Raw genomic sequence first — 25,056 nt, forward strand, 5'->3', positions numbered from 1 at the left:
TTATTAGGCATATACTGATTTCTTCAACTTTACAGGTGAATGTGTTTCTTGCTTGGTCTTTGTTTCTTTCATATTTATTGTCCTTACCATCATCATCTCCGGCTAGAGAGCGATTGGTTCAACATATAAAAGATTTTGCTCATCCAGCTATATTAGATTGTCTCTTCCATCATATTCCTTTAGAGTCCTGTATGCCTCGTGGCCTCAAAAAGAAAGAACTCTCTGCTGTGTTATCAAGTATTGGACCTGCAGCAGCAAGTGCCATCACCACAGGGTCAGCTATGTCAGGTGTGGAATTGCTCTGGCCCTTGGGGCCAGAAACAATGGCAAAACTTGCTTGTACAGTATTTGGATTGATGCTTTGTATTCTTCCAGCTTATGTAAGGGAGTGGTTTGGTAATATACGCAATCGCTCTACATTAAATGCAGTAGAGTCTTTTACAAGAGTTTGGTGTAGTCCTCCCCTCATAACAAATGAGCTTTCTCAGGTGTGTGGCTTGGTTTGAATCTCGTAATCAACAAATCCCGATGTTCTATATTTAATATAACTTATAAGGTTTTGCTTGTTCTAACTAAATTGTTTTTGCAATCATTTGATTTTCAACAACAAAATCCTATTATATATAGAACTGCCCAAAGGGCATGTGAAGCATTCAATTTTGTGATGCCAATTATTCTTATTTACATTTTCATTCTTATTTGCAGATCAACAAGGCCAACTATTCTGATGAGAATTTTTCGGTGGTTGTAAACAAATCAGCGAATGAGGTGGTTGCTACCTATAAAAAGGATGAAACAGGAATGGATCTAGTAATTCGCCTTCCTGATTCCTACCCATTAAAATTGGTGATTGTTAACTGTACGAGGAGCCTTGGCATAAGTGAAGCAAAACAGAGGAAATGGGAGATGTCAATGATGTCATTCGTTCAAAACCAGGTATTTTATACCAGCCACTACTTCATTTCATCTATATCTTTTATAGATCATTAAGCTTCTATGCTTTGAGTAGAAATATAGACACTTCTTCAAAGAGAGAGGTACGAAGACTCCTTTTCTGGTTTCCAAATACCCTACTTTTATTGTCTGTAAATTGTATTGTTTTAGCATAACTTACTTTTTCCTTAAAATCTTTAAACTATTCCTCTAATATGTTATCAGTATCAAGTTGTGAACTAATTAGAATAATTGACAAATACACCGTCTTTATTAGTTTATTACAGTTGGTTACATTCACCTGTTCTAGAAGATTAAGGCCCCTAATGCCTACCTGATCCGCACATGTGTAGTCTGCTCCAATCAAACTATTTAATTTAAACCCTTTCTATAATTATTTTTAGAGCTCTACTCAATCTCATCTCTCCCTTAGCTTTCTTTCTTTCAATTCTGTCTGCTCTGCCTTTTGCGACACACACACACAAATATATATATATATATATATATATATATATAGGGTGAGGTTCAAATTAGAACCAATATTATAATTAGAACTTAGGACCACACACATCCATTAGATGAATATGATTTGAATGGCCATGATCAACCTAGCTATATAAATTACAAGCTATTTAAGATACCTTACCTTATATATAGATCATTATTACAAATCATAATAATCATTAACTATTTACTTAAAATAATAATTAATTAATATTTATGCATGCAAAATCAAACCTACAACAACATGTGATTCTCAATCAATTTTAATAATAAAATATCACAAAACACCAGTTTTTGTTGCAGTACAAAACACGAGATTCTGCTGCAGTAAATATCGAGCTCATATAATATTACAAAACACGAGATTCTGCTACATTACATTACTTGCTCATATAATATTATAAAACACGAGAATCCTGCTGCAGTATATATCTAACTCATATAATATTACAAAACAAGATATTCTGCTGCAGTACATAAAATAATAATAAATAAAACCAAAACATACACATTCCGGCTCTTCGTATGTTGGAGTTCTGTTGCAGTATATGTAGATAATAGTGTTACAAAATCAAATAGATATATTCGATTTATTCATATATCTCGATTCTGCAGCAGTATATAAATTAATCTGTATGTATATATCACTTTATCACACGAGATATATAATTTAAAAATCAAATATATTTTTTTTGTTAGGATGATCAAATATGGTTAGTTTCATTAAAATTAAGAATGTGCATTAATTTAATACATGTATATTTAAACCTATACTAATTTAAAACACATTTAGGTTACTTTCATCTAATGACTATTAACGTGGTTCTAAGTAACTAAGTTTAAGCGGTTCTATCTGGAACTTGACCCTATATATATATATATATATATATATATATATATATATATATATAGAGAGAGAGAGAGAGAGAGAGAGAGAGAGAGAGAGAGAGATGATAGTGATCAAATACACACCAATTCTTAAATACAAACTAAAAATTAGTTTCTCAATCACTGTTTACAACTACAGGAATCACTCGTTTATACTTAATTAATCATTATTTATACAGTGCAATCAACAATTTTTATTTTTCATAATTAAGAAAATCTACCTGTGTTAATTATTGGTGGTCGAATATTGATGATCAATTGTAGTTATAAGGTCCATGATGGTAATAAGTGATGAGAAGATGGGTGTGAAGGTGGTAATTAGTCATTAGTTGTGGTAAGTTAAAGTGGCAAGCGGCGGTGGCTATTAGTGATGGTAGGCAATGGTGGCAAGTCATAAAAGATGCTGGTAATGATGGTAGGAGGTCCATTATTGTAGTACGGGTGAATATGATGATCATATATGTTGTATATATATCTATGTATATATTTATAATTGAGATATATATTATAACTTAAGGGTTATGTTCCTCTTAGAACCCTTAGCCTAAGAACCCATGGAACTCTTACCCTTATTTCTAGTATTAATTAGGGTTCTACAATAGAACTACATATGCAAAAAAATCTTGTTTATTGTATTATATTTTAAAATTATTTTTGACACACACAACAATGCAAAAAACATTTATTTAGATTTAGATCCTAAAAATCTATTTAAAATTTAGAGTTCTGTAGCAAAATCTTAGTGGTTCTAAGGTTCTATTAAGAATTGGTTCTCTCTTGAGCGCGATCCTATAACTTATATATAAACGAGTGATTTCTATAGTTAAAAATAGTGATTAAAAATTGGTCAGGGACTGGTTTGTAATTTGGAGGCTAATTTGGTTTGTATTGGAGTAAGACTCTCTCTTTATACACACACACACACACACACACAGATATATATAATATATATATATATATATATATATATATATATATAGAGAGAGAGAGAGAGAGAGAGAGAGAGAGAGAGAGAGAGAGTCCTACTCCAATAGAAACCAAATTAGCCTAAAAACTAAAAACCAGTTTCTGGAAAGTTTTTTATCACTATTTTTAACTAAAGAAATCACTAATTTGTACATAACATATCACTAATTTGTATATAGCATATCTCACGAATATAAATATATATATGTACATATATGCAACGTATATGACCATCATCTTCACCCAAATCGTAATAATGGACCTCTTACCACCATTACCAGACGTTTCCATGACTTGCCACCATTGTCTATCATCACCAATAGTCACATACACTTTTCATCATAGCTTACAAAACTAACGACTACTTCCCATCATCATACAACTTCTCTTGCGGCTTCCTACCGCCAAGAACCTTCCTACGGATGAAATTGATCATCTATAATCGATTATCAATAGTTTAGATAAGTAGATTTTCTCAATTTTGATAATAAAAATCGCTGTTTACATACTATATAAAAACAGTGATTAGTGCAGTATAAATTAGTGGTACCCGTAGTTATAAATAGTGGTAGGGAAACTGGTTTCTAGTTTTTATTTTAAGAGTGGTTTCTATTTGATCATCAGCCTATATATATATATATATATATATATATATATATATATATATAGGGTCTTGCTCAAATGAGAACCCCAATTAATGTGAGATATGAGATCTAATCTCAGCCACACTTATTTATTCCCTAATTAAATCACAACCACACGTTTAAACTTTTATTTTACAATTCATTTCCTTCATTCTAACTCCCAACACCACCTAACATTGCCATCACGCACAGCCAGCCACCCCCCCCCAAAACCCGGATCTTCTCTCTCTCTCTCTCTCTCTCTCTCTCTCTCTCTCTCTCTCTCTCTCTCTCCCCGCTGTACGTCGCGACTCCGTCCCACCCGCGACTTCCAGCACCGCGGCGGTGGATCACCACCTCCTCATCTCTCTCGCGCCGCTGCGTCTTTTCTTCCGCCTCCCTCCTCCATCTTTTCCGGCGAACTCACACACGTATACACATACATACCTTCCTTCGTTTTATTTTCTTTTTATCTCCTCGATTGAAAATCAGATCTGAAAAACTCCATTGGTGTATAACAGGATTTGTAAACGGTGGTGGTTTAAGTTTCAGTGATTTCACTTTTGTTTTTTTATGATCTGGTGGTAATTTTGGTGATGGTAATTTGTATTTTAGTGATTCTAATTTTGGTGGTGATTTTCATTTTTTCAGCACTGATTTTATTTTTCCAGCAGTGATTTTATTTTGTAGTTGGTGGGTTTTCGGATTTAGGGGGTGGTGGTGGTTGTTTGTAGATGGTGGTGGTGTGGTGATTTTAATTTTCTGTTGTTGATTTTTGATTTTCTGGCGGTGATTTTTAGTTTTCCGATGGTGATTTTATATTTTCTGGTGGTGATTTTATGTTTGCCGGTGGTGATTTTATGGTGGTCGCCGGAGGTGGTGGTGGTTGCCGGAGGTGGTGGTGGTGGTCAGCAGTGGTTGAAAGTGATGGGTAGTTGAATTAAAAAATGATGAAATAATAAAATATTAAATGAATAGTGGGAGATGAATATAATGTATTTAAATGAGTGGCTGAGATTAGATCTCATATCTCACCATAAGAGTGGTTCTCATTTGAGCAAGACCCTATATATATATATATATATATATATATATATATATGCGTGTATACACACACACACACACATATACATACCTAAATTCATCGGGTTTCAGTTCGGTACACATAGGATCTAAGTCCAAAATATTGGGTTCGTTAATATCTACTTGGGTCGGAATGGATCGGATCAGATTGTTTTGCCATCCCTAAGTCCAACGGGAAAAAAGCGCCAGACGAGAAAAACCCTAAAATGAGTCGGTTTTCCGCTGGATGACACTGTAGCTCTCCTGCATATACATCAAAGAGCTAGGGTTAAACCATCCATCGTTTTTTTTCCACTGATAGTATGCCCTGACATTCGATTGTCAGGGACCCGGACCCATCTAAATGCTTGTTTATCTTAATCTAATGGATATGTATATGGGTAAAGTTCTAATTTGAAGATTGGACCTAATTTGAACCTAACCCTATATATATTATGTGTATTTAATGTTTAGTTGCGGGAACAAAAGCCAGATTTTTATCACAGGAGAGGGTTGCCTTTACCATCTATGTTTATCTATAACACCCCCTGTCCATGTGGGGCAATTTTTGTAAACACATGTTCTTTTGAAGGTCTTAGGTGGATTACGAAGCCCCAATTATAGAAAAGATATGAAGTGGTCTAGAAACAAATCAGAGATGATTTTGTATTATGAGAATATGGCAAGGACTTTGGATTTAATATTGGGTAATTATAATTTTTTTTTAATGTTTAGGAGTTACAGGAAAATCAGATCTGAAAAACTCCATTGGTGTATAACAGGATTTGTAAACGGTGGTGGTTTAAGTTTCAGTGATTTCACTTTTGTTTTTTTATGATCTGGTGGTAATTTTGGTGATGGTAATTTGTATTTTAGTGATTCTAATTTTGGTGGTGATTTTCATTTTTTCAGCACTGATTTTATTTTTCCAGCAGTGATTTTATTTTGTAGTTGGTGGGTTTTCGGATTTAGGGGGTGGTGGTGGTTGTTTGTAGATGGTGGTGGTGTGGTGATTTTAATTTTCTGTTGTTGATTTTTGATTTTCTGGCGGTGATTTTTAGTTTTCCGATGGTGATTTTATATTTTCTGGTGGTGATTTTATGTTTGCCGGTGGTGATTTTATGGTGGTCGCCGGAGGTGGTGGTGGTTGCCGGAGGTGGTGGTGGTGGTCAGCAGTGGTTGAAAGTGATGGGTAGTTGAATTAAAAAATGATGAAATAATAAAATATTAAATGAATAGTGGGAGATGAATATAATGTATTTAAATGAGTGGCTGAGATTAGATCTCATATCTCACCATAAGAGTGGTTCTCATTTGAGCAAGACCCTATATATATATATGCGTGTATACACACACACACACACATATACATACCTAAATTCATCGGGTTTCAGTTCGGTACACATAGGATCTAAGTCCAAAATATTGGGTTCGTTAATATCTACTTGGGTCGGAATGGATCGGATCAGATTGTTTTGCCATCCCTAAGTCCAACGGGAAAAAAGCGCCAGACGAGAAAAACCCTAAAATGAGTCGGTTTTCCGCTGGATGACACTGTAGCTCTCCTGCATATACATCAAAGAGCTAGGGTTAAACCATCCATCGTTTTTTTTCCACTGATAGTATGCCCTGACATTCGATTGTCAGGGACCCGGACCCATCTAAATGCTTGTTTATCTTAATCTAATGGATATGTATATGGGTAAAGTTCTAATTTGAAGATTGGACCTAATTTGAACCTAACCCTATATATATTATGTGTATTTAATGTTTAGTTGCGGGAACAAAAGCCAGATTTTTATCACAGGAGAGGGTTGCCTTTACCATCTATGTTTATCTATAACACCCCCTGTCCATGTGGGGCAATTTTTGTAAACACATGTTCTTTTGAAGGTCTTAGGTGGATTACGAAGCCCCAATTATAGAAAAGATATGAAGTGGTCTAGAAACAAATCAGAGATGATTTTGTATTATGAGAATATGGCAAGGACTTTGGATTTAATATTGGGTAATTATAATTTTTTTTTAATGTTTAGGAGTTACAGGAAAATCAGATCTGAAAAACTCCATTGGTGTATAACAGGATTTGTAAACGGTGGTGGTTTAAGTTTCAGTGATTTCACTTTTGTTTTTTTATGATCTGGTGGTAATTTTGGTGATGGTAATTTGTATTTTAGTGATTCTAATTTTGGTGGTGATTTTCATTTTTTCAGCACTGATTTTATTTTTCCAGCAGTGATTTTATTTTGTAGTTGGTGGGTTTTCGGATTTAGGGGGTGGTGGTGGTTGTTTGTAGATGGTGGTGGTGTGGTGATTTTAATTTTCTGTTGTTGATTTTTGATTTTCTGGCGGTGATTTTTAGTTTTCCGATGGTGATTTTATATTTTCTGGTGGTGATTTTATGTTTGCCGGTGGTGATTTTATGGTGGTCGCCGGAGGTGGTGGTGGTTGCCGGAGGTGGTGGTGGTGGTCAGCAGTGGTTGAAAGTGATGGGTAGTTGAATTAAAAAATGATGAAATAATAAAATATTAAATGAATAGTGGGAGATGAATATAATGTATTTAAATGAGTGGCTGAGATTAGATCTCATATCTCACCATAAGAGTGGTTCTCATTTGAGCAAGACCCTATATATATATATATATATATATATATATATATATATATATGCGTGTATACACACACACACACATATACATACCTAAATTCATCGGGTTTCAGTTCGGTACACATAGGATCTAAGTCCAAAATATTGGGTTCGTTAATATCTACTTGGGTCGGAATGGATCGGATCAGATTGTTTTGCCATCCCTAAGTCCAACGGGAAAAAAGCGCCAGACGAGAAAAACCCTAAAATGAGTCGGTTTTCCGCTGGATGACACTGTAGCTCTCCTGCATATACATCAAAGAGCTAGGGTTAAACCATCCATCGTTTTTTTTCCACTGATAGTATGCCCTGACATTCGATTGTCAGGGACCCGGACCCATCTAAATGCTTGTTTATCTTAATCTAATGGATATGTATATGGGTAAAGTTCTAATTTGAAGATTGGACCTAATTTGAACCTAACCCTATATATATTATGTGTATTTAATGTTTAGTTGCGGGAACAAAAGCCAGATTTTTATCACAGGAGAGGGTTGCCTTTACCATCTATGTTTATCTATAACACCCCCTGTCCATGTGGGGCAATTTTTGTAAACACATGTTCTTTTGAAGGTCTTAGGTGGATTACGAAGCCCCAATTATAGAAAAGATATGAAGTGGTCTAGAAACAAATCAGAGATGATTTTGTATTATGAGAATATGGCAAGGACTTTGGATTTAATATTGGGTAATTATAATTTTTTTTTAATGTTTAGGAGTTACAGGAAAATCAGATCTGAAAAACTCCATTGGTGTATAACAGGATTTGTAAACGGTGGTGGTTTAAGTTTCAGTGATTTCACTTTTGTTTTTTTATGATCTGGTGGTAATTTTGGTGATGGTAATTTGTATTTTAGTGATTCTAATTTTGGTGGTGATTTTCATTTTTTCAGCACTGATTTTATTTTTCCAGCAGTGATTTTATTTTGTAGTTGGTGGGTTTTCGGATTTAGGGGGTGGTGGTGGTTGTTTGTAGATGGTGGTGGTGTGGTGATTTTAATTTTCTGTTGTTGATTTTTGATTTTCTGGCGGTGATTTTTAGTTTTCCGATGGTGATTTTATATTTTCTGGTGGTGATTTTATGTTTGCCGGTGGTGATTTTATGGTGGTCGCCGGAGGTGGTGGTGGTTGCCGGAGGTGGTGGTGGTGGTCAGCAGTGGTTGAAAGTGATGGGTAGTTGAATTAAAAAATGATGAAATAATAAAATATTAAATGAATAGTGGGAGATGAATATAATGTATTTAAATGAGTGGCTGAGATTAGATCTCATATCTCACCATAAGAGTGGTTCTCATTTGAGCAAGACCCTATATATATATATATATATATATATATATATATATATATATATATATATATATATATATATATATATATATATGCGTGTATACACACACACACACATATACATACCTAAATTCATCGGGTTTCAGTTCGGTACACATAGGATCTAAGTCCAAAATATTGGGTTCGTTAATATCTACTTGGGTCGGAATGGATCGGATCAGATTGTTTTGCCATCCCTAAGTCCAACGGGAAAAAAGCGCCAGACGAGAAAAACCCTAAAATGAGTCGGTTTTCCGCTGGATGACACTGTAGCTCTCCTGCATATACATCAAAGAGCTAGGGTTAAACCATCCATCGTTTTTTTTCCACTGATAGTATGCCCTGACATTCGATTGTCAGGGACCCGGACCCATCTAAATGCTTGTTTATCTTAATCTAATGGATATGTATATGGGTAAAGTTCTAATTTGAAGATTGGACCTAATTTGAACCTAACCCTATATATATTATGTGTATTTAATGTTTAGTTGCGGGAACAAAAGCCAGATTTTTATCACAGGAGAGGGTTGCCTTTACCATCTATGTTTATCTATAACACCCCCTGTCCATGTGGGGCAATTTTTGTAAACACATGTTCTTTTGAAGGTCTTAGGTGGATTACGAAGCCCCAATTATAGAAAAGATATGAAGTGGTCTAGAAACAAATCAGAGATGATTTTGTATTATGAGAATATGGCAAGGACTTTGGATTTAATATTGGGTAATTATAATTTTTTTTTAATGTTTAGGAGTTACAGGAATAAAAGCCAGACTTTTGAGTTTGACAAGAATATTTTGTGGAGGCGGCATTAGTTTATAATAGATAAGAGTGTGTTTGATCTTGGTTCTTGTTTTTGTCATTCATTCAAGTTACTTAAATCATATTTGTTCTTCTTGAGTCAATATTTGTGAGCCTTCTATTTAACAATGTGTTATGTTACTTTATTCAATTTTTTTTGTTCAATAACCAGAAGAATGGCTAAAGTGAATATCTTTTTTTTAATATATGAATCTTTTAGGATATTTTTTTTGTAAATATTAAATTTCAAATCAAGCTAAATGTGCCCAGGCCGAGCTCAAACTCTTTTGCTTATTGAACGCATTTCCATGTTTAAGCTCCTGTTCATATAGTAAACGGACCGAGCTTTTTGTCTATACAAAAAAAAATGAAGAAAAAAAAGGATTGATGTATAATTTTTTTGATTTAGCCAAGAACTATTGTTGTTGTATAATTGTTTCCTCTATAGCTATCTTGTAATTAGCACATGCAGTGTGTGTTTCCCGTTGATATACCTCTTGTTTTGATTGGATTAGTCAGAATTCATAGATTTACCTGAATTTAGATACTAAACTATTCCTAAATGACAGAATGGAGCTTTGGCGGAAGCAATACGTATATGGAAGAGCAATTTTGACAAGGAATTTGAAGGTGTCGAGGAGTGCCCTATCTGTTACAGCGTTGTTCACACTTCTGACCATAACCTCCCTCGTCTTGCTTGTAGAACTTGCAAGCACAAGTTTCATTCAGCTTGTCTATACAAGTGGTTTTCAACTTCCCACAAGTCAACTTGCCCACTGTGCCAGTCTCCATTTTAATCTTTTGAGGAAGGATGGGAACTATGCAAGTGAGGAAATCCTTCATAATTTTGGCAGCAAAATACATATATGTTTCTTTATGTTTAGGCGGTACTGTGGGGGTGTGTAATGTGTACATGTCTTAGGATATAAACATATCATTACAATCGAGGGTAAATATGTTTGGCTCATTGAAATGTAGGATCAGTCTTCTGTTAATGAGATTTGATAGAAACCACATGTTACAGACCTGTGTTACAGATTTTGCACCCATTTAAGTTATTTTACATCAAAGTACCTGCTGAAACTGTCAGTTGATCCTAGTTCAACTGAACATTCTGGCAAACATAATATTCAAATATTGAAGAAATTTAGAATTACCCATGATTCGTCATCAATTGATGACCTATACTCATATTTGATTATGTATTCCTATTGTTTGGGTAAATTTGTATACGAGAATGCGAATGGGATATGAGAACGTATGCTATAGAAATTGGGGAATTGGTGTTGCTGAGACTGAAACATGAGTGTAGCCAGGCAAGCATTTCTCGGCTAATTAGTAAGTAATATTGATTCTAACTTCTGATGAAGGCTGTTTCATTTTCATCGGCTTGTCTGATCCATTTGTAGTTTTCTGAGTTAAATTTTGATTATATAACTAGTTTTATTGTGTGGCGATTGATACCTGTATATATTTATATAAGTTTATTTACTAATTTTTAGTCATGTTTAATAATGTAGTATACATTCATCAACACTTGTAATTATATATTTTATTGGGCCTTTGGGCATACTGATTATGAAAAATGTATTAAATTGCTCGTACAAGTAAGAAATTGGGGGAATATGCTAAAATCGTGGGATTCTTTTCTTTGCTTTGGGGATAGATTATGAGTAAAATGTTAAAATCACGGGATCCATTAGTTGGTGAAATGAAGGTGGTATGAAAAATTGAAAATAATGGGTTGACTAGTTTTTATAATACAGAGATTTATTATATTTAGAAAATTCTGAAATATTAAACTTGACAGAAAGGAATGGGATGAAAAGATTCTAATTATATCGCAACTAATATGTAACAATTGTGCCTTCAGTTTACCTCAATCAATTATGCTTTAACTGAGAAAAAGCTAATATAAAGATTTGATTCTTATTTTCATCGGATCACATATGTCGTAAAATTGAGTATCCATTTACGGTAGAAAAACTCGGGAAGAGAAAATTTGGTCTTTTTTAGAAAATAGTGTAAGGATAAAAATATTTATCTAATATAAATTGTTATTATGAAGTGTTTTTGATTTATAGAGGTAACTAATATTCATAATGTTCTATATATATATAATTTAAATTGAATTAAAACATTTTAATTGAATTATGCCATTTTTATTTTCATTCAAGTTCTGTAATTTAAATATTTGAGAAAATTCAGCATGTTATTTGATTAGATTATAATTTTTCTAAGTCAGAGTACATAAAGAAATTAAAATACTCTAGTAATAAAGAGGCAACCGGCAGGAGCTCAACCATGTTCCTGTGACTTGTGAGTATGATTCTTGGGCCGACCTTTCCCAGCCAATAGTTGAATGTGTATATATAGTATAATAAATACGTTCCCATTACAACGCAACACGGAGAGTGATAGAGAGAAAGAAACAAGCTGACACCACATTTCCCCAACCGAATCCGTGTTGTACACTTCATTAGCGTCGCTTCCTCCTTTCTCCATTATTTTGCTTTATACATACATATGCTTTCTCTTAATTTAAACATTAATTATTACTTAGTATAGAAATTTTAATTTAATATTTATTTACTCCAATCTTTCTAATGTTTTCTGTAAATTCAAGTTTACCCGCCTCAATAAATAAATAAAGATAAAGTGGACTACAATCTACAACGTACTTAGCACAATGTTGTAGAAAATGGAAATCAAACTGAATCGAAAAAATTGAAGTAAGATAATTATAAAATAATTAGATTAATTAAAATTTATTTAAGATTAATTAAGTCATTAAAATTTTAACTGATTTGACCCGTACTGAACATATTTTTATAACAATGCTTACGCAAGAAGTGCACTTAGAACCAAAATTCTGGCAAGTACCTCATCAGTCATCAGTCTGGCCACATGAGTGAATATTGTAAACAAAGATGTATGGCCCGTGAGCCGGACTCGAATATTCTGATGCCGTCTAGGTGAATTTAAAATAAATATTTTTGATTAAAATAGAAAAATGTAATAAAAATTAGAAGTAAGTTAAGACAATTAAGTGTCTGGGCAATAAGAAGAAATCTTAAAACAAAAGTTATCGAGTTTTTCTAAGTGCTTCTTGATTTTTTACACAAACGGTACAAATAGATGCTTCTCAGAAGCCCGACTTTTAAGCCGGAAACAAACACCCCCTCTAACCTAGTCCAGACAAACAAATCTCTCATAAATAATTTTCATGAATTATTGTTTTTACTTCTAGATATACTGGATATTTAATAGATATCGAAAATCTTAATGAGCTTCCCCACAGACTGTATAAATAAAAGCGAGCAGAACCTTTCACAACAGATATTATTATTGTCGACAGATCTTCAAGTTCCACCGTACCAGATATTGCTAGAGGAATGGAAGGAGGAGTCGAAGAAGGCTCAAACCCCAAGACTCACCCCACTCAAAACGACGCCGTCCCCCGCTCCTCCAAGCGAAAAACCTCGAAACGAAGACCAATCTGCATCTGCATCGCCACCACACTCGCCATCCTCATCCTCCTCATCCTAATCATCACCATCCTCGCCCTCACCGTCTACAAAGCCAAGCGCCCCGTCATCACCGTCTCCTCCGTCTCCCTCAACGACTTCGATTTCGACGTCGACTTGCCGCTCAAAATCCACCTCAACCTCAGCCTCGACGTTGACTTGACCGTCAAGAACCCCAACAAAGTCGCCTTCCGCTACACAAACACCTCCGCATTGCTCAAATTCGAGGACAACGTCATCGGCGAGGTCCCCTTGCCAGCTGGCAAGATCAAGGCCAGCGGATTTACGCCGTTGAATTTGACGCTCACGGTTATGGCCGATAGGCTGTTATCCGATTCGGATGTTTATTCGGACGTGTTTAAATCAGGCACGCTTCCGGTGTCGACGACGACGAGGATCAAAGGGCGTGTGAGGATATTGCATTTGTTTGATATTCATGTGGTTTCGTATAGTTATTGCGATATTAATATTGGTATTTTGAGTAGGAGTATACAGAATCAGACTTGTCAGTATAAGACCAAATTATGATTTTTATATTTATTGTTCATTTTTGTGAGGTCTTTTATAGTTATCTACTGTGTTTTGAGTGTTACATGATGATGATTATTGTTCTTTCTTGTTTCTTTGTGTGTCGTAAATTACACGAGTTAGCATAAGGACTTGATTGGATCGGATCATACATACTCCCTCCGTCCCAGTCAATAGTATACATTGGGGGACGGGGGCGCGGCACGGACTTTAATGCTTCAATATAGTATAGTTCTGTAAATTATTTTTAAAATTTTCTTTTTCTGTATAAAAGTATAACATTTATACTTTTATACAAAAAAAGAAAATCTTAAAAATAAATTGTACAACTATGTTTTATAAGTGTCTTAAAAAGCGTGTCGAGCAGTGAAAAAGAAACGTATACAATTGACTGGGACAGAGGGAGTATCATTTTTAGGAAACCTATTCTTCGGGAGGAATGTTCAAACGTGGTTACCAGATTACATTAGATAACAATGGTATTAACTGTATTATTCAGCTATGAAACTTTAAGCCATTAGTACATATGGCAAGTATTAGTAAGAAATTGAGAGAAGAAAAATTACCCTGTTACTTTGTTGTGTATTCATTCGTCTACTTCAAGTAGCAGTAGCCTTTAATTCCAGAGTTTCCAGATTATTTTCTTGCTAAATTTATATTGTCATCAGTCAGGTCTTTAAATCTGTTGAAGGAGGTTTTGAATGATTGGTTTTAGTTTGTAGTTGGGATTATTTTTTCCAATTATGAAAACTAACAACTCAATTGTCAAAATTGTGTTTACTTGCAACTTAAATGCTTGTTACTCAAAGTCAAGATTTATCAAACTTTAGCTTGTCACCATCACTTTCCACATTTTTTCTTTCCTCAGGTCACTTTCGTTGGATACATGCGTTCCCTAGTGTCTTTCTTGTTTTAGTACAGTAGTAGTACCTAAGCAGGCTTGCTGGGATTCTCGGCATAATGATGAAGCTTTGATTTCTTGAAATTTGAAAATTTGACGGGTATGTATGTTTGTCTGTCTTGTATTTCTGATTCTCAGATGAATTGTACCCTCAAATTTCGGAGAGTGATATTGTCTGTCTATGTTTAGGTGAACTGTTAGGTAAAGGCTCAGTCCTGTAGAGAGTGCTGTACTGCTCTCTTTCCCCAGCATTGTCTTCTTCGCTGTGAGTATAGTCTGAGTCTTTTTCATCCAGGTCATATAAGTTCCATTAGCTAAGCTCAACGCAGATAGGGTTGACATCAGTATGTATAATTGTGAATTGTTGCGAGAACAATTTTCCAGACCTCGAGTACACTTGTATAAATAATATACCAGTCATCCTCACCAAATTGAAAATTAAAGATGACATCTTTACTGCTTTGGTAACGACCACTGTCTTATAATTTGAAGATAACTTTGAGCTTCTCAGTGGTTAATATTGTGAAAATGTGATTGCCCCCCATCTGGGTGTTTCCCTTTCAGTTGAAGAACATGGCTTCATGGCTAGTGTTTCCGCGGTCAGTACTCTGTCTAGGGAAGCATGTACTGCAAGGTGCAAGCTGGGTTTACACGAAAGAGGCAAAGGAGCAGAAATCAGCACAATAGAAACAGCACAGTGGTTCGTGTACATCCGTTAGAAGGAAAGGAAGGCATGAAGAGGACAAGCTTGATAATCTTTTAGTTGTTGAACTAGCAGCACAGGCAGTTCAGTTGCCATGCCAGCAGCAACAGAGACAGAAAAAAAGATCGTCAACCAGGTCCGAGACAGACAGACATAACTGAACTACGACACAGAAGAGAAGATGATGACTACAAGTAGCCCAGCATTTCGCGAAACTGCTCCTAATGCTAGAAGAAGTATACAGTTCATAGGTTAAACCAAGAACAGTTTGAATTGCTTGTTAATTATTCAGATAATAATTTTAATTATATTAAGACGCGTTTATATAATGTTTTATAACTATAATAACCGTCAACTACGTTCACAATAACATATGATCAGTCTTGTGTGTCATATGTTGTTTCTCCATGGAAAAAGGAGATGTTAGCTAATTATAGCAAGAGCAAGTTGAGGTTCATTTGCAAACATCAATCTGTCTCTCTCTTACTCTGACTCTCTCTCTCTCTCTCTTCTCCTCCTTCCAATTCCTGGTGGTGCTATATTGTCTGGCGAACTGCTGCTGCTGTTGTTTTTTCATGGTGGTGGTGGTGGTGGTCGCGGTGAACGTGTAAATAGAGAACAAGGCGAATGGCATACAGAAGAAAGCAAGGGATAACGAGGGCGTCTACATTCAAGGAAGATTTAAACAATCCTCCTTTGTATAGAGACACAATAAGTAATGCTACCACCTCCTCATCTCCCTCTCCTTTCGTCAGTCCTCGGGCCATCAGATCTGCCTCTCGTCTCGGCTCTTCACACCATTCCCGATCATCTTCTCTGCCGGTACTATACAAACATATGTATCTGTTTACAAAAACTACTGCACTTTGTTCATAATCAACCCTAACTAGTGATATGTGATAGGGCCTTGGTACCTATGATTTTACGTCGCTGAAAACAACAAATGATCAAGATGTGCTCTGGGGGGTTCTGACAAGGAATGCTAGATCATTTCTTGATGAAAACAACATGTCTGATCAATTTGGGAGGCGTAATCAGAAGCCTTATACTCCTATTTATACTACAAATGACCAGGTGAATCATTTTTCTATTTTCTGTTATTAACATAAGCAATTTCATCACTGCCTTCTGTTTCTTTTACCATATCCTTATATATATGTTCCCGTCTCCCCCTTTCTTGTCGGATCTCAGTTTTATCACCCGCATAAACCAGTTGAGAGCTCGAGACCAATGGACAATACTGCTCTTCGGAAAGGCTTGGATGCACTCACATCCACCACTGGAAATGCCGTGGAGGTAAATTTTGGAAGCTGTTAGGTCACATGTTTCAAGAGATTTTCTTTAGCTGGAAGTTATTCATGTTTCTGTCATATTTCTAGTTGTTCCGTTGGGCTAACAGAGCTATCCACTTTTAGTTCCTGATGTCAGGAAACATAAACAGTGTCTTTCCTGGATCTCTGTTTACAGGAACGTCGAAGTATGGTGAAAAATAAAACTTCAGACATCCTTCCAGATACACGAAAATTGCAGATTAGAACAGGAACCAATCAAGATAAAAGTAGTCCTGCACCTGGTATGGCACTGCCAGAACCTCCGAACTCTGCAAAACCACGAATGCAGTCGAACCCGCAGACTCAACTCAAGGCATCTCGCGACGTAAGGTTTGCCAATGTGCAATTATGCTTCTAGCCCCAATCCCCATCCTATTTATAATCCAAATAATTCTGCATAGATCTATACTATACTGTTTTATTAAACCTAAACATGCACCCCGGGTCACATACTCAGGGAGTCAGGGTTACCTGATGCACCCTGTACGGTATGCCACTGCACCCCGTATCAGATACTCGGATACTCACTTTTAATCCCAACAATAAACTTTCTGATTACAATTCGTACCTAAATAAAAGGGACTGATGTTAATATTCACTTCTGCACAAATAAAACTTTTCAACTTTCTTGTTTTAGATACTTATGTTATGCATGTGAATTAAATGCAAGAAAGTCCAATACATGTATACCTGCATCTCCACACCTGTAACCTTGCTTCATAGCAAATCCTATATTCAGTCATCTTGAGAACCACCAGTTTTCTTCTCCTTGCTCGATAAAATGCATTATTAGGATTTAATTTGGCTTATAGGTGGCATTGGCGACAACTGCCAAGGCAAAGCTACTACTTCGAGAGCTAAAAACTGCCAAAGCAGATTTAGCCGATGCTAAACAACGGTGTTCTCAGCTAGAAGAAGAAAACAAAATCCTTCGAGAGGCTTATGGAAAGGATGATCATCCTGCAGATGATGAAATGGTATATGCAATACCTAAATGCTTTACAAATTATATTTTAGTGCTTGTTTATAGTATACTATATTACGAGGAGATGACAAAATGGTATGTATTTTGCATGATTCATTATGCTTGTCAGATGAGTTGTTAACTGATGTCTTGTGTTATCAATAATATTGAAGATGGTATCTACATTTCAATCTCAGATTCGTGTTCAGCTCGAGACTCTTTTGTCGGAAAAGGCTCGTTTGGTCCATGAGAATTCTGCATTTGCTCGTGAGAACCACCACTTAAGGGAAATTGTTGAATATCACCAACTCACAATGCAGGATCTTGAGTATCTTGATGAGGAAATCGACGAGGTTACAGAGAGTTACCCCCTACCTGATGTCTCCAGGATTTTCTCTGTACCCCCATCATCAAATGGATCCCCAGCTCCTGAGAAATCATCATCTAGAAGCTCTGCAGTTGTTGAGGAAGACTTGCTTGCTCCTCCCCCAGTGCAAACCAAATCTTCATAACCTAAAATGATTCCTGCTCCAGACTCAGCCCCGGCCTATCTTTAAAACTGAACAGAAGCAATTTTCCCGGACACCAAGCAATAGGAGATGTTCCAAAGAGTTAACCCTCACCCAAAAACTGCAACAGAGCGAAGTTGTTCTTTTTATCTGTAGAATTTAAGTTGTGTAGTGTAGTATATCTTCGGGGGGATGGAGTGTGCTTGACTTTTTTCAGCTGGTTCATCTTGAAAAAATCATGCAAGTAATGGTCTTTGTTAGCCTTGTATATCTGTAGTTTGTTCTTAAGATAAATTTTTTACGTCGATAATTAAAGAATAGAGACAGAAAGTCTTTCTCTCTTGCAGAATTCGAAATTTAAGGGGGTGTATTGAATCAGAATCTGAAAACCTTTGAAGGCTAATGAGTGCCTTTGTCAACTAATGCTTCTTTAAAAGCATAATCTTCAACAAGTGACAAATTCTTGTACTAACAGTTCATGAAATATATGAAACTCCTCTTATCTTTCATTTGTAAACACTTCTTAACAATTTTTCAACAAAGCCAGGGCCTCTGTACGAAATTAATATAGTGGATAGTAAAACTGAAGAAGTGTTTACAATCAGGATATAATTAACTGAAGCAAATTACAATCTCAAAGCACACTACCTATGGAATAACATATATACACACTTGACCTCATAATACAAGTACAAGGACTGACATTGACAGATAGCCTGACTCCTGCAATTTACTAAGCAAACTACAGTCGACTATCCGTGAAACTAAGAATATTTGTACAACATGTCGTGTGACTGCATGATGAAGTTTAGGAAGGAGTGATTCTAAGGAAGCCAACTGAAGGATAAAAAGTTCTTCAGGATCGGAAACTGGCAATCAGAAAAGTTGAAAAAATAGGCTTGTGGATCCATCGGCAAATGATCTAAGGTCTGAAGATTTCACCACAGCCCTGCATAGGGGACATGTTCTTTCTCTCTCAAACCTGGAAAAGAACAGTCCGGTTACACTACACAACCTTTAAAGATTGAAGGTACATTATCAAGTAACCACTCATTAGTACATTAGCATTATCATTACCAAGTAACATAAATATGTATATTATCATTTAAAGATTAAAGGTGCAGTTTACAAAGCTGTAAAACTAACCACTCAGACACACAGTCTTCGCAAAATATGTGTTTACAGCGTAGTAAGATTGGGGCAAGCATCTTTTCCTGACAGATAGCACACAAATCTCCAGCTGCACTGACCTGCATTCAGTATTAATAGTCAGCATAAATGCATCAATAAGTTGTCATTTTGCCTTCAAAAGCGGATTCTACAATTACACAAGTAAGGGTTAACAACCACTGTTTTCGATACCAAATAATAAAATTTCCTCCTCTCCTTCAAGTAAAGTTAAATATATGAGTGTTCATAACTTATGAGTAAAGTAAATCTAATCCTGTTTTGAAAAGAAAAAAAAAGAATTGTAGAGAAGTACTTAGATGGACCAAACAGAAGATTCATGTTATAGAAAAAGGTGATCAAGTTGATAAACCTGTTCTGAAAGGAAAAAAAGCTAGAGAGTGGTACTTTGATGGAGCAAACAGATGTACAGGTATAAGCTCGGCGGTTAAGGCTTAAGACGGAGGCCGTATGACCATTAGGGTAGATTCTCAGTGACTGCATATCAGTTATCTAATAGTCTAAGAACAACTATGTGGTCTTTAAAGTACATAGCATCCTCTGACAGGACTTGGTCGTAAATCATCTGCACCGTTTCCATAAGAACTGAAATGACATACTGCTTTGCAGCTATGATCTAGCATTAACAGATTGATAATGTATAAAGAATTGCAGTATTATACAGTAGTAAACTAGATAAGAAAGTAGCAATCAGTTTCTGGGAACCAGTATAGGTGGTCTTCTGCATCGACACAATAGCATACCTGGTCAGATGTTGCATTGGTTCCATACTTGATCTCTGTATGAGACAAAGCTTTTAAAGAAGCAAAGAAATTTTGAACCTGAAGAATACCATAGGAGGATGCAGTAAAAATTATACTTCAGTCATTTCCCAAATTGTTATTTTTCAGATTGAGTGTAATCCATCAAAGGGTGAAACAGTGTTAATAGAGAAGATCAGTCAATAATATTAACATACACAGAGAATCATACCTTCTCAGGAATTGATGTGAGTTTAAAAATCAAATACAGCCCAGTAATCAGAGATGAAAAGAGGCTTCCAAATTCCTTGTTATAAAAGAAACGATACCAAACTGGAGTGGGCAGTAGTGAACGGTATAGCAGCAGAGAATACTCAACAAGAGTTAGCAGTTGACCCTAAAAAACATTTGACAGTTAGAATGAAACTGGTTACATGCAGAGGTAAATGGCTGTGTGACCTTAGGTAATTTTACTTTTAGCATGTGGTTTTACTGGTCTATATCGCCTCACCTGTTCACGATAGTTTCTTCCACTGCTATTTTTGTAGTACATCAATATGCCACACTTAAAAACCATTGCTGCCTGACGGACCAACGTATCTGAAACAAAACAAAATTTCTGATATCATATCAAGTCAGCGACAGATAATAAGGTGTAGTAATAGATCGTTAAGGTTCTGAAATTATTATCATATACGATCCTATCTGTTGAACACTTGGACATATGAGATGCATCGCCACAAGGTGATCACAAGCTACGAAGTACCCAAACACTTGAACTTAATTAGAATGAACTGTATTAGTCTAACAGCAAAATCCTGATGTCTACAATAACATAAAACGCACCATTTACCACGATGATGAAAATAGCTTGCCAAAAGGGTGGTATAGCTTTTGGTGGAATCATGACTAACAAATGCAAAAGGTCAGTCAGATACCACCAATATACGCTTATCACATGAAGAGTGAACACAAGAGAGAGGCCAAAGAGAATTGAACGCCTCCTTTCTCCCTGCAGATCATAGCTAGGTGTAAGAGTACTATATCAGAATTTGACAGATTGGAGGACTTACAGTAAAAATGGTTCTCTGAATGTGGAGGCACACTAATAGCTACTGCACCTTTAGAGCTGTCTGCTTTTGTAGAATATCGTTTGACTTGAACATGAAGGCTGCAACCCAAATTGTAATAACAAAGCCTGCAAGTCATTTTGGTACAGTCAAAAACCAATAGCTTACTGTAAACAACCATGAGCATCTACATATAAACTTTTAGCTAGAGAACTTATTCGTGTTAAAAATATGTGAAAATCAGTTGCGTATTTCCAAAGAAAAGAAAAGAACACCTTGCAAATGCTGGCGAATGAATACAAGCAACAAAAGAAAAGAGAATGGAAGTAGTTGCTCCATCCACCTCGCGGCTTGCTGTAAATCATATCTCTGATAAAAAGCAGAATCTCTATTATGATAAAAGGGAGCAGCTGCAGCAGCAGCATTGCGTTCTGCATTATGACTTTCATCTGGAGACAGATGATCAGGCTCTGGGGATGAACTATGAGTCGGGGAATGTGTTTGATTCTCCTCCTGCTCACCTGTTGCACCAATAATTCTAATAGAAACCTCCTCCTGACTACTACTACTAATGTCGTGACTACTACTACTACTATTGCTACTAATGTTGTTATTGTTGTTGCTACCTGACCAAGATTCATGTAGGCCTTGCGCATCACTAGAATGTGGATGATCATGAGTGTGAAGAACACCGGAAAATTCTAAAAGTGACGAAAGGGGGGAATGTAAAAAATTGGAAGCAGTAGCAAACCCGAAGTTAGAAGACGACGAAGAAGAAGAAGAAGAAGGGCAGTCTGAATTACGAGGAGAGCTTTCCATAATCAGGCAGAGGTTATCCAATTAATCATGTAAACAAAAGCACATAATCAAGCAAATCAAACAATTAGGTGATAAAAGACGATACATTTATAAAATATTTGAATGGATAAAGAATTGGCTCCATGAGTACCAAACATTTTTTCAATGATAACAACAGAGAACTGGCTCTTCAGAAAGGAAGGAGCCTAACCACTTTTTTGTTATTTACATGTGATTGCAATATAATACACAAGTCAACAAATATTATTCACAGAAAAGAATATCAAACTATACCAAACTCGAGCCGAAAATAATTGTATCAATCATCAGGGATCATGTTTATGCATGAAGAAACGTGTATAGGATGGACGCGTTGATTATATGGAGGTGAAAGATAACGGTGATGACAGGGATGGAAGGAGCGAACCTATTGATTTTCTTTAGACAAGACAGAGAGCCTGCTCACAAATTTAGGGAGATACTCCTCCGTTTTAAAATATAGCACATACCTCTAAATCTTTTGTCCGTTTAGCTAAAATTATTATTTTTAAAATTTTTTTGTCTGAATTATAATATCAATCATATACTTTTATTCAAAAAAAGAAATTTTATAAAATAATGATTTTAACTATGCAGTCAAAGCACTTAGAATTATTTTAAAATTAGGATTTAGAATATTTTTTTAAAAAAATTCAGTTTATACAAGTTTCAAATAATTTCAAAATGATAATTTAATCTGAAGCCTTAATAAAGCAACAAATAAGTGAGCTATATTAATCTAGGCCTGTTACATCTGAACAATGGAAGTCATGAGATATCCGTGCAGTGGCGGATGCTAGAGCCCCCTAACCTCGAAAAAATAGTGTATATTTTTTATTCAGCCCCCGCTGAATTATTCATGTCAATATAATCTAGGTTACTTAGAGCGAGTTCAAGATATGCCTTACAACATGTCCTAAATCATAATTTAGGACATTTGATAAAAAATGGTTAATTCAACATAAGGCATGCTTAGTTGTGCCTAAAAAATAAGGCATTTGTTAGATCTTCTAATGTTTTAAGACACCAATAGGACATTGTTGGAGTACTCATTTGCTTCAAATGCCTTCAATTTTAATTTAGGACATCAATTTAAGGCACTCTTGGACTTGCTCTTGTAAGAGCAACTCCAATGCACCCACTCCTTACCTATATTTAGTCTACATGGACAATATTTGAGGATTGAGAACAAAAAACACAACTCCAACGCAACTCCCTATCCCTCATTTATTTTAGGTGAGAGAAATTTCAACCCCTTATTTGAGGGATGAAAAAGCAAACCCCTATATTCTCCATGTCATCACCAGCTCATATATCCTCTTGTTTTTCTGTCATTTACCATTGCAATTTCTCTCTCTATTTCAGTTGCATATGTGAATTTGAAATATAGGGGATCAATATAGGGAATACCATTGGAGCAAAACAACTTTTTGGTCCCCTATATTTTTGGTCACCTCTCTCTTCTTGCTATATCCTATATATTATAATAAATTCTTATACATACTCTCTTTCTCTCTTTGCTTTGGACTTTCTCTTAGTCTAAAGAGAGTCTGATTAACAAATACATTCAAACATACACTTTGAAAGAAATAGCGAATAGCCATGTCACTTGGAACCGGTTTCTTACGCTTTTTCGGAGGCCTACAACTATTATGTGGCGTAAAAAATCGCTATTCTATAAGTCAACTTTTTTTTTTCGACGCCGCTGCTTACTACTGTATTTATGTTAATGCACTCTGAGCAACGTTCTCTTTGAGACCTTTTTAATCGATCAATACTTGCAACCAATCCATTACAATTTCACTTACTTCCAAATTTGAGCCCCCTAAATTTTATTCCTGGTTCCGCCACTGTATCCGTGGTTTATTAAATTTAGTGCTATATTTGAAGGGTAGTGTGGTTGAATATTTTATGTTTATTAATTTTAGAAGAGCGATTAGGATTTGGATTTTTTTTTGTCCTATTAATTTTCGAGAGTAGCCGGAACTGGAGTCTGGTGTAGGAACCTTTCTTCATATTTTACCAGAAAGGGAATGACTGGTGTTCAACTCCCAAGTGGTTACGCGCAAAATGGAAGCATTAAATCAACTTCAAAAGTGTTGTATCTGAAAGTTTTTGCTGATTGCTGTACTGCCTTTTTCAAGGAAACTCATTAAAAACATGCGGTGCTTGCTTAAGCTGATGATCTGCATTTTACATGTATCTTTGATGTTTTTAGTCAACAAGTGACTATGAAAGGATTCCGCAACCAGATCACTAGTAGGAAATAAGTATTAATTTTTACTTATCTAAAGCCTAAAGGGGAAGACTATTAAGTGACAATAAAAGATTTTAAGTTTTTTTTTGAAAAAAAAAGTTTTCTCAAGAATATTTTTATGTCTTGAGATTTCTGCCATTTTGGGCCATTTCTGCTGAGCAAGTGGATAATATTACATATCATTTGGTCCTTGCTAACATGCCTTGTGCCTATTTGATAAAGAAGTGCTGAATATATAATATTCATTAAATCAAGGATATGGTTCCTTGACAGATGAGAGGTTTTTTGCAAGCTGTAACCAGCCATGAGCCAACAACCCTTCATAAGCGGAAGAAAGGGTGACCTAGAGAGACTGTTAATGCTTCGCTTACCTTCTTTTACCTATACAAACTTGAGATTTCGCTTCAGGATGCCTAGGGTTTGAGTTTGCACCAAGTTGATCGCTTCAATTACATTTACTTACCTTTAAGTTCAATCTACTTACATTTAAGCTTTCGACTCCTTGTACTTATTCCAGCCGCCCATCAAATGCCTAGTCTTATTAAGAAAATTTGAATCTTAATGCCAAAGCTGGCGGTGTGATTGCAACATAAGAAGTGTGTGGTCATGGTAGTTTGTGGTTAACAAGCTATGGAGGGTTTAAACTTACTCACAGTTCATCTCCAGTTGAGACTTGAGACTAAGTTGTCTCAGTTTGAGTCGATGCTTGTTATTTTATTTTTTTGCAATACTACTTTACATTCTGCAGTAAAT

General features: G+C 35.6%; 4 protein-coding genes across 10 annotated transcripts in view; 3 read left to right on the top strand and 1 right to left on the bottom strand.

Annotated features, from left to right (window-relative positions):
- LOC108222846 (E3 ubiquitin-protein ligase listerin) overlaps positions 1 to 10,904 on the top strand; it is a 30,132-nt gene extending 19,228 nt beyond the window's left edge. For all 3 annotated transcript variants that reach the window (XM_017396778.2, XM_017396777.2, XM_017396780.2), the window contains 3 exons: positions 36 to 488; positions 706 to 936; positions 10,318 to 10,904. In XM_017396778.2, coding sequence (XP_017252267.1) covers positions 36 to 488; positions 706 to 936; positions 10,318 to 10,545 — 912 coding nt within the window. In that variant the 3' untranslated portion in view covers positions 10,546 to 10,904. The remainder of the gene's footprint in view (positions 1 to 35; positions 489 to 705; positions 937 to 10,317) is intronic.
- Positions 10,905 to 12,892: 1,988 nt separating this feature from the next.
- LOC108221972 (uncharacterized) lies at positions 12,893 to 18,560 on the top strand. 4 transcript variants are annotated; one of them, XM_017395842.2, is made up of 8 exons: positions 12,896 to 14,804; positions 14,894 to 14,969; positions 15,269 to 16,229; positions 16,311 to 16,481; positions 16,599 to 16,703; positions 16,875 to 17,063; positions 17,551 to 17,715; positions 17,900 to 18,560. In XM_017395842.2, the coding sequence occupies exons 3-8, from the start codon at positions 16,035 to 16,037 to the stop codon at positions 18,212 to 18,214; spliced, it is 1,140 nt and encodes a 379-aa protein (XP_017251331.1). In that variant the 5' UTR covers positions 12,896 to 14,804; positions 14,894 to 14,969; positions 15,269 to 16,034; the 3' UTR covers positions 18,215 to 18,560. The 4 variants fall into 4 exon arrangements, with proteins under 4 accessions (XP_063949525.1, XP_063949524.1, XP_017251331.1 ...); XM_064093455.1 differs by having other exon boundaries at positions 12,893 to 15,168; XM_064093454.1 differs by having other exon boundaries at positions 12,894 to 14,804; positions 14,894 to 16,229.
- Positions 13,144 to 13,803, top strand: LOC108221701 (uncharacterized). Its single transcript, XM_017395563.1, has one exon. It carries the CDS (start codon positions 13,144 to 13,146, stop codon positions 13,801 to 13,803), a length of 660 nt encoding a protein of 219 aa, XP_017251052.1.
- Positions 18,561 to 18,764: 204 nt separating the features above from the next.
- On the bottom strand, positions 18,765 to 22,416 carry LOC108220399 (uncharacterized). 2 transcript variants are annotated; one of them, XM_017394155.2, is made up of 9 exons: positions 21,836 to 22,416; positions 21,485 to 21,730; positions 21,261 to 21,337; positions 20,986 to 21,151; positions 20,651 to 20,739; positions 20,372 to 20,536; positions 20,143 to 20,220; positions 19,358 to 19,461; positions 18,765 to 19,193 (listed from the first exon to the last, which is right to left on the bottom strand). In XM_017394155.2, the coding sequence occupies exons 1-9, from the start codon at positions 22,026 to 22,028 to the stop codon at positions 19,088 to 19,090; spliced, it is 1,224 nt and encodes a 407-aa protein (XP_017249644.1). In that variant the 5' UTR covers positions 22,029 to 22,416; the 3' UTR covers positions 18,765 to 19,087. The 2 variants fall into 2 exon arrangements, with proteins under 2 accessions (XP_017249644.1, XP_017249643.1); XM_017394154.2 differs by having other exon boundaries at positions 21,485 to 22,415.
- Between the last annotated feature and the right edge of the window lie 2,640 nt (positions 22,417 to 25,056).

The sequence above is a fragment of the Daucus carota genome, chromosome 5, assembly GCF_001625215.2.
Source record: "Daucus carota subsp. sativus chromosome 5, DH1 v3.0, whole genome shotgun sequence".
In the NCBI taxonomy this organism is placed as follows: domain Eukaryota; kingdom Viridiplantae; phylum Streptophyta; class Magnoliopsida; order Apiales; family Apiaceae; genus Daucus; species Daucus carota.

What these genes read in the sequence shown, in the direction of transcription:
- LOC108221701 (XM_017395563.1), top strand. Translation starts at nt 13,144, where the DNA reads ATGGAAGGAGGAGTCGAAGAAGGCTCAAACCCCAAGACTCACCCCACT.
- LOC108221972 (XM_064093455.1), top strand. Translation starts at nt 16,035, where the DNA reads ATGGCATACAGAAGAAAGCAAGGGATAACGAGGGCGTCTACATTCAAG. An exon ending in TTTATACTACAAATGACCAG is followed by an intron (nt 16,482 to 16,598) that starts GTGAATCATTTT and finishes GTCGGATCTCAG; the next exon opens with TTTTATCACCCGCATAAACC. An exon ending in AACTCAAGGCATCTCGCGAC is followed by an intron (nt 17,064 to 17,550) that starts GTAAGGTTTGCC and finishes TTTGGCTTATAG; the next exon opens with GTGGCATTGGCGACAACTGC.
- LOC108220399 (XM_017394154.2), bottom strand. Translation starts at nt 22,028, where the DNA reads ATGGAAAGCTCTCCTCGTAATTCAGACTGCCCTTCTTCTTCTTCTTCT. An exon ending in CATTCGCCAGCATTTGCAAG is followed by an intron (nt 21,338 to 21,484) that starts GTGTTCTTTTCT and finishes AATGACTTGCAG; the next exon opens with GCTTTGTTATTACAATTTGG. An exon ending in GAAGACTGTGTGTCTGAGTG is followed by an intron (nt 19,194 to 19,357) that starts GTTAGTTTTACA and finishes GTTCTTTTCCAG; the next exon opens with GTTTGAGAGAGAAAGAACAT.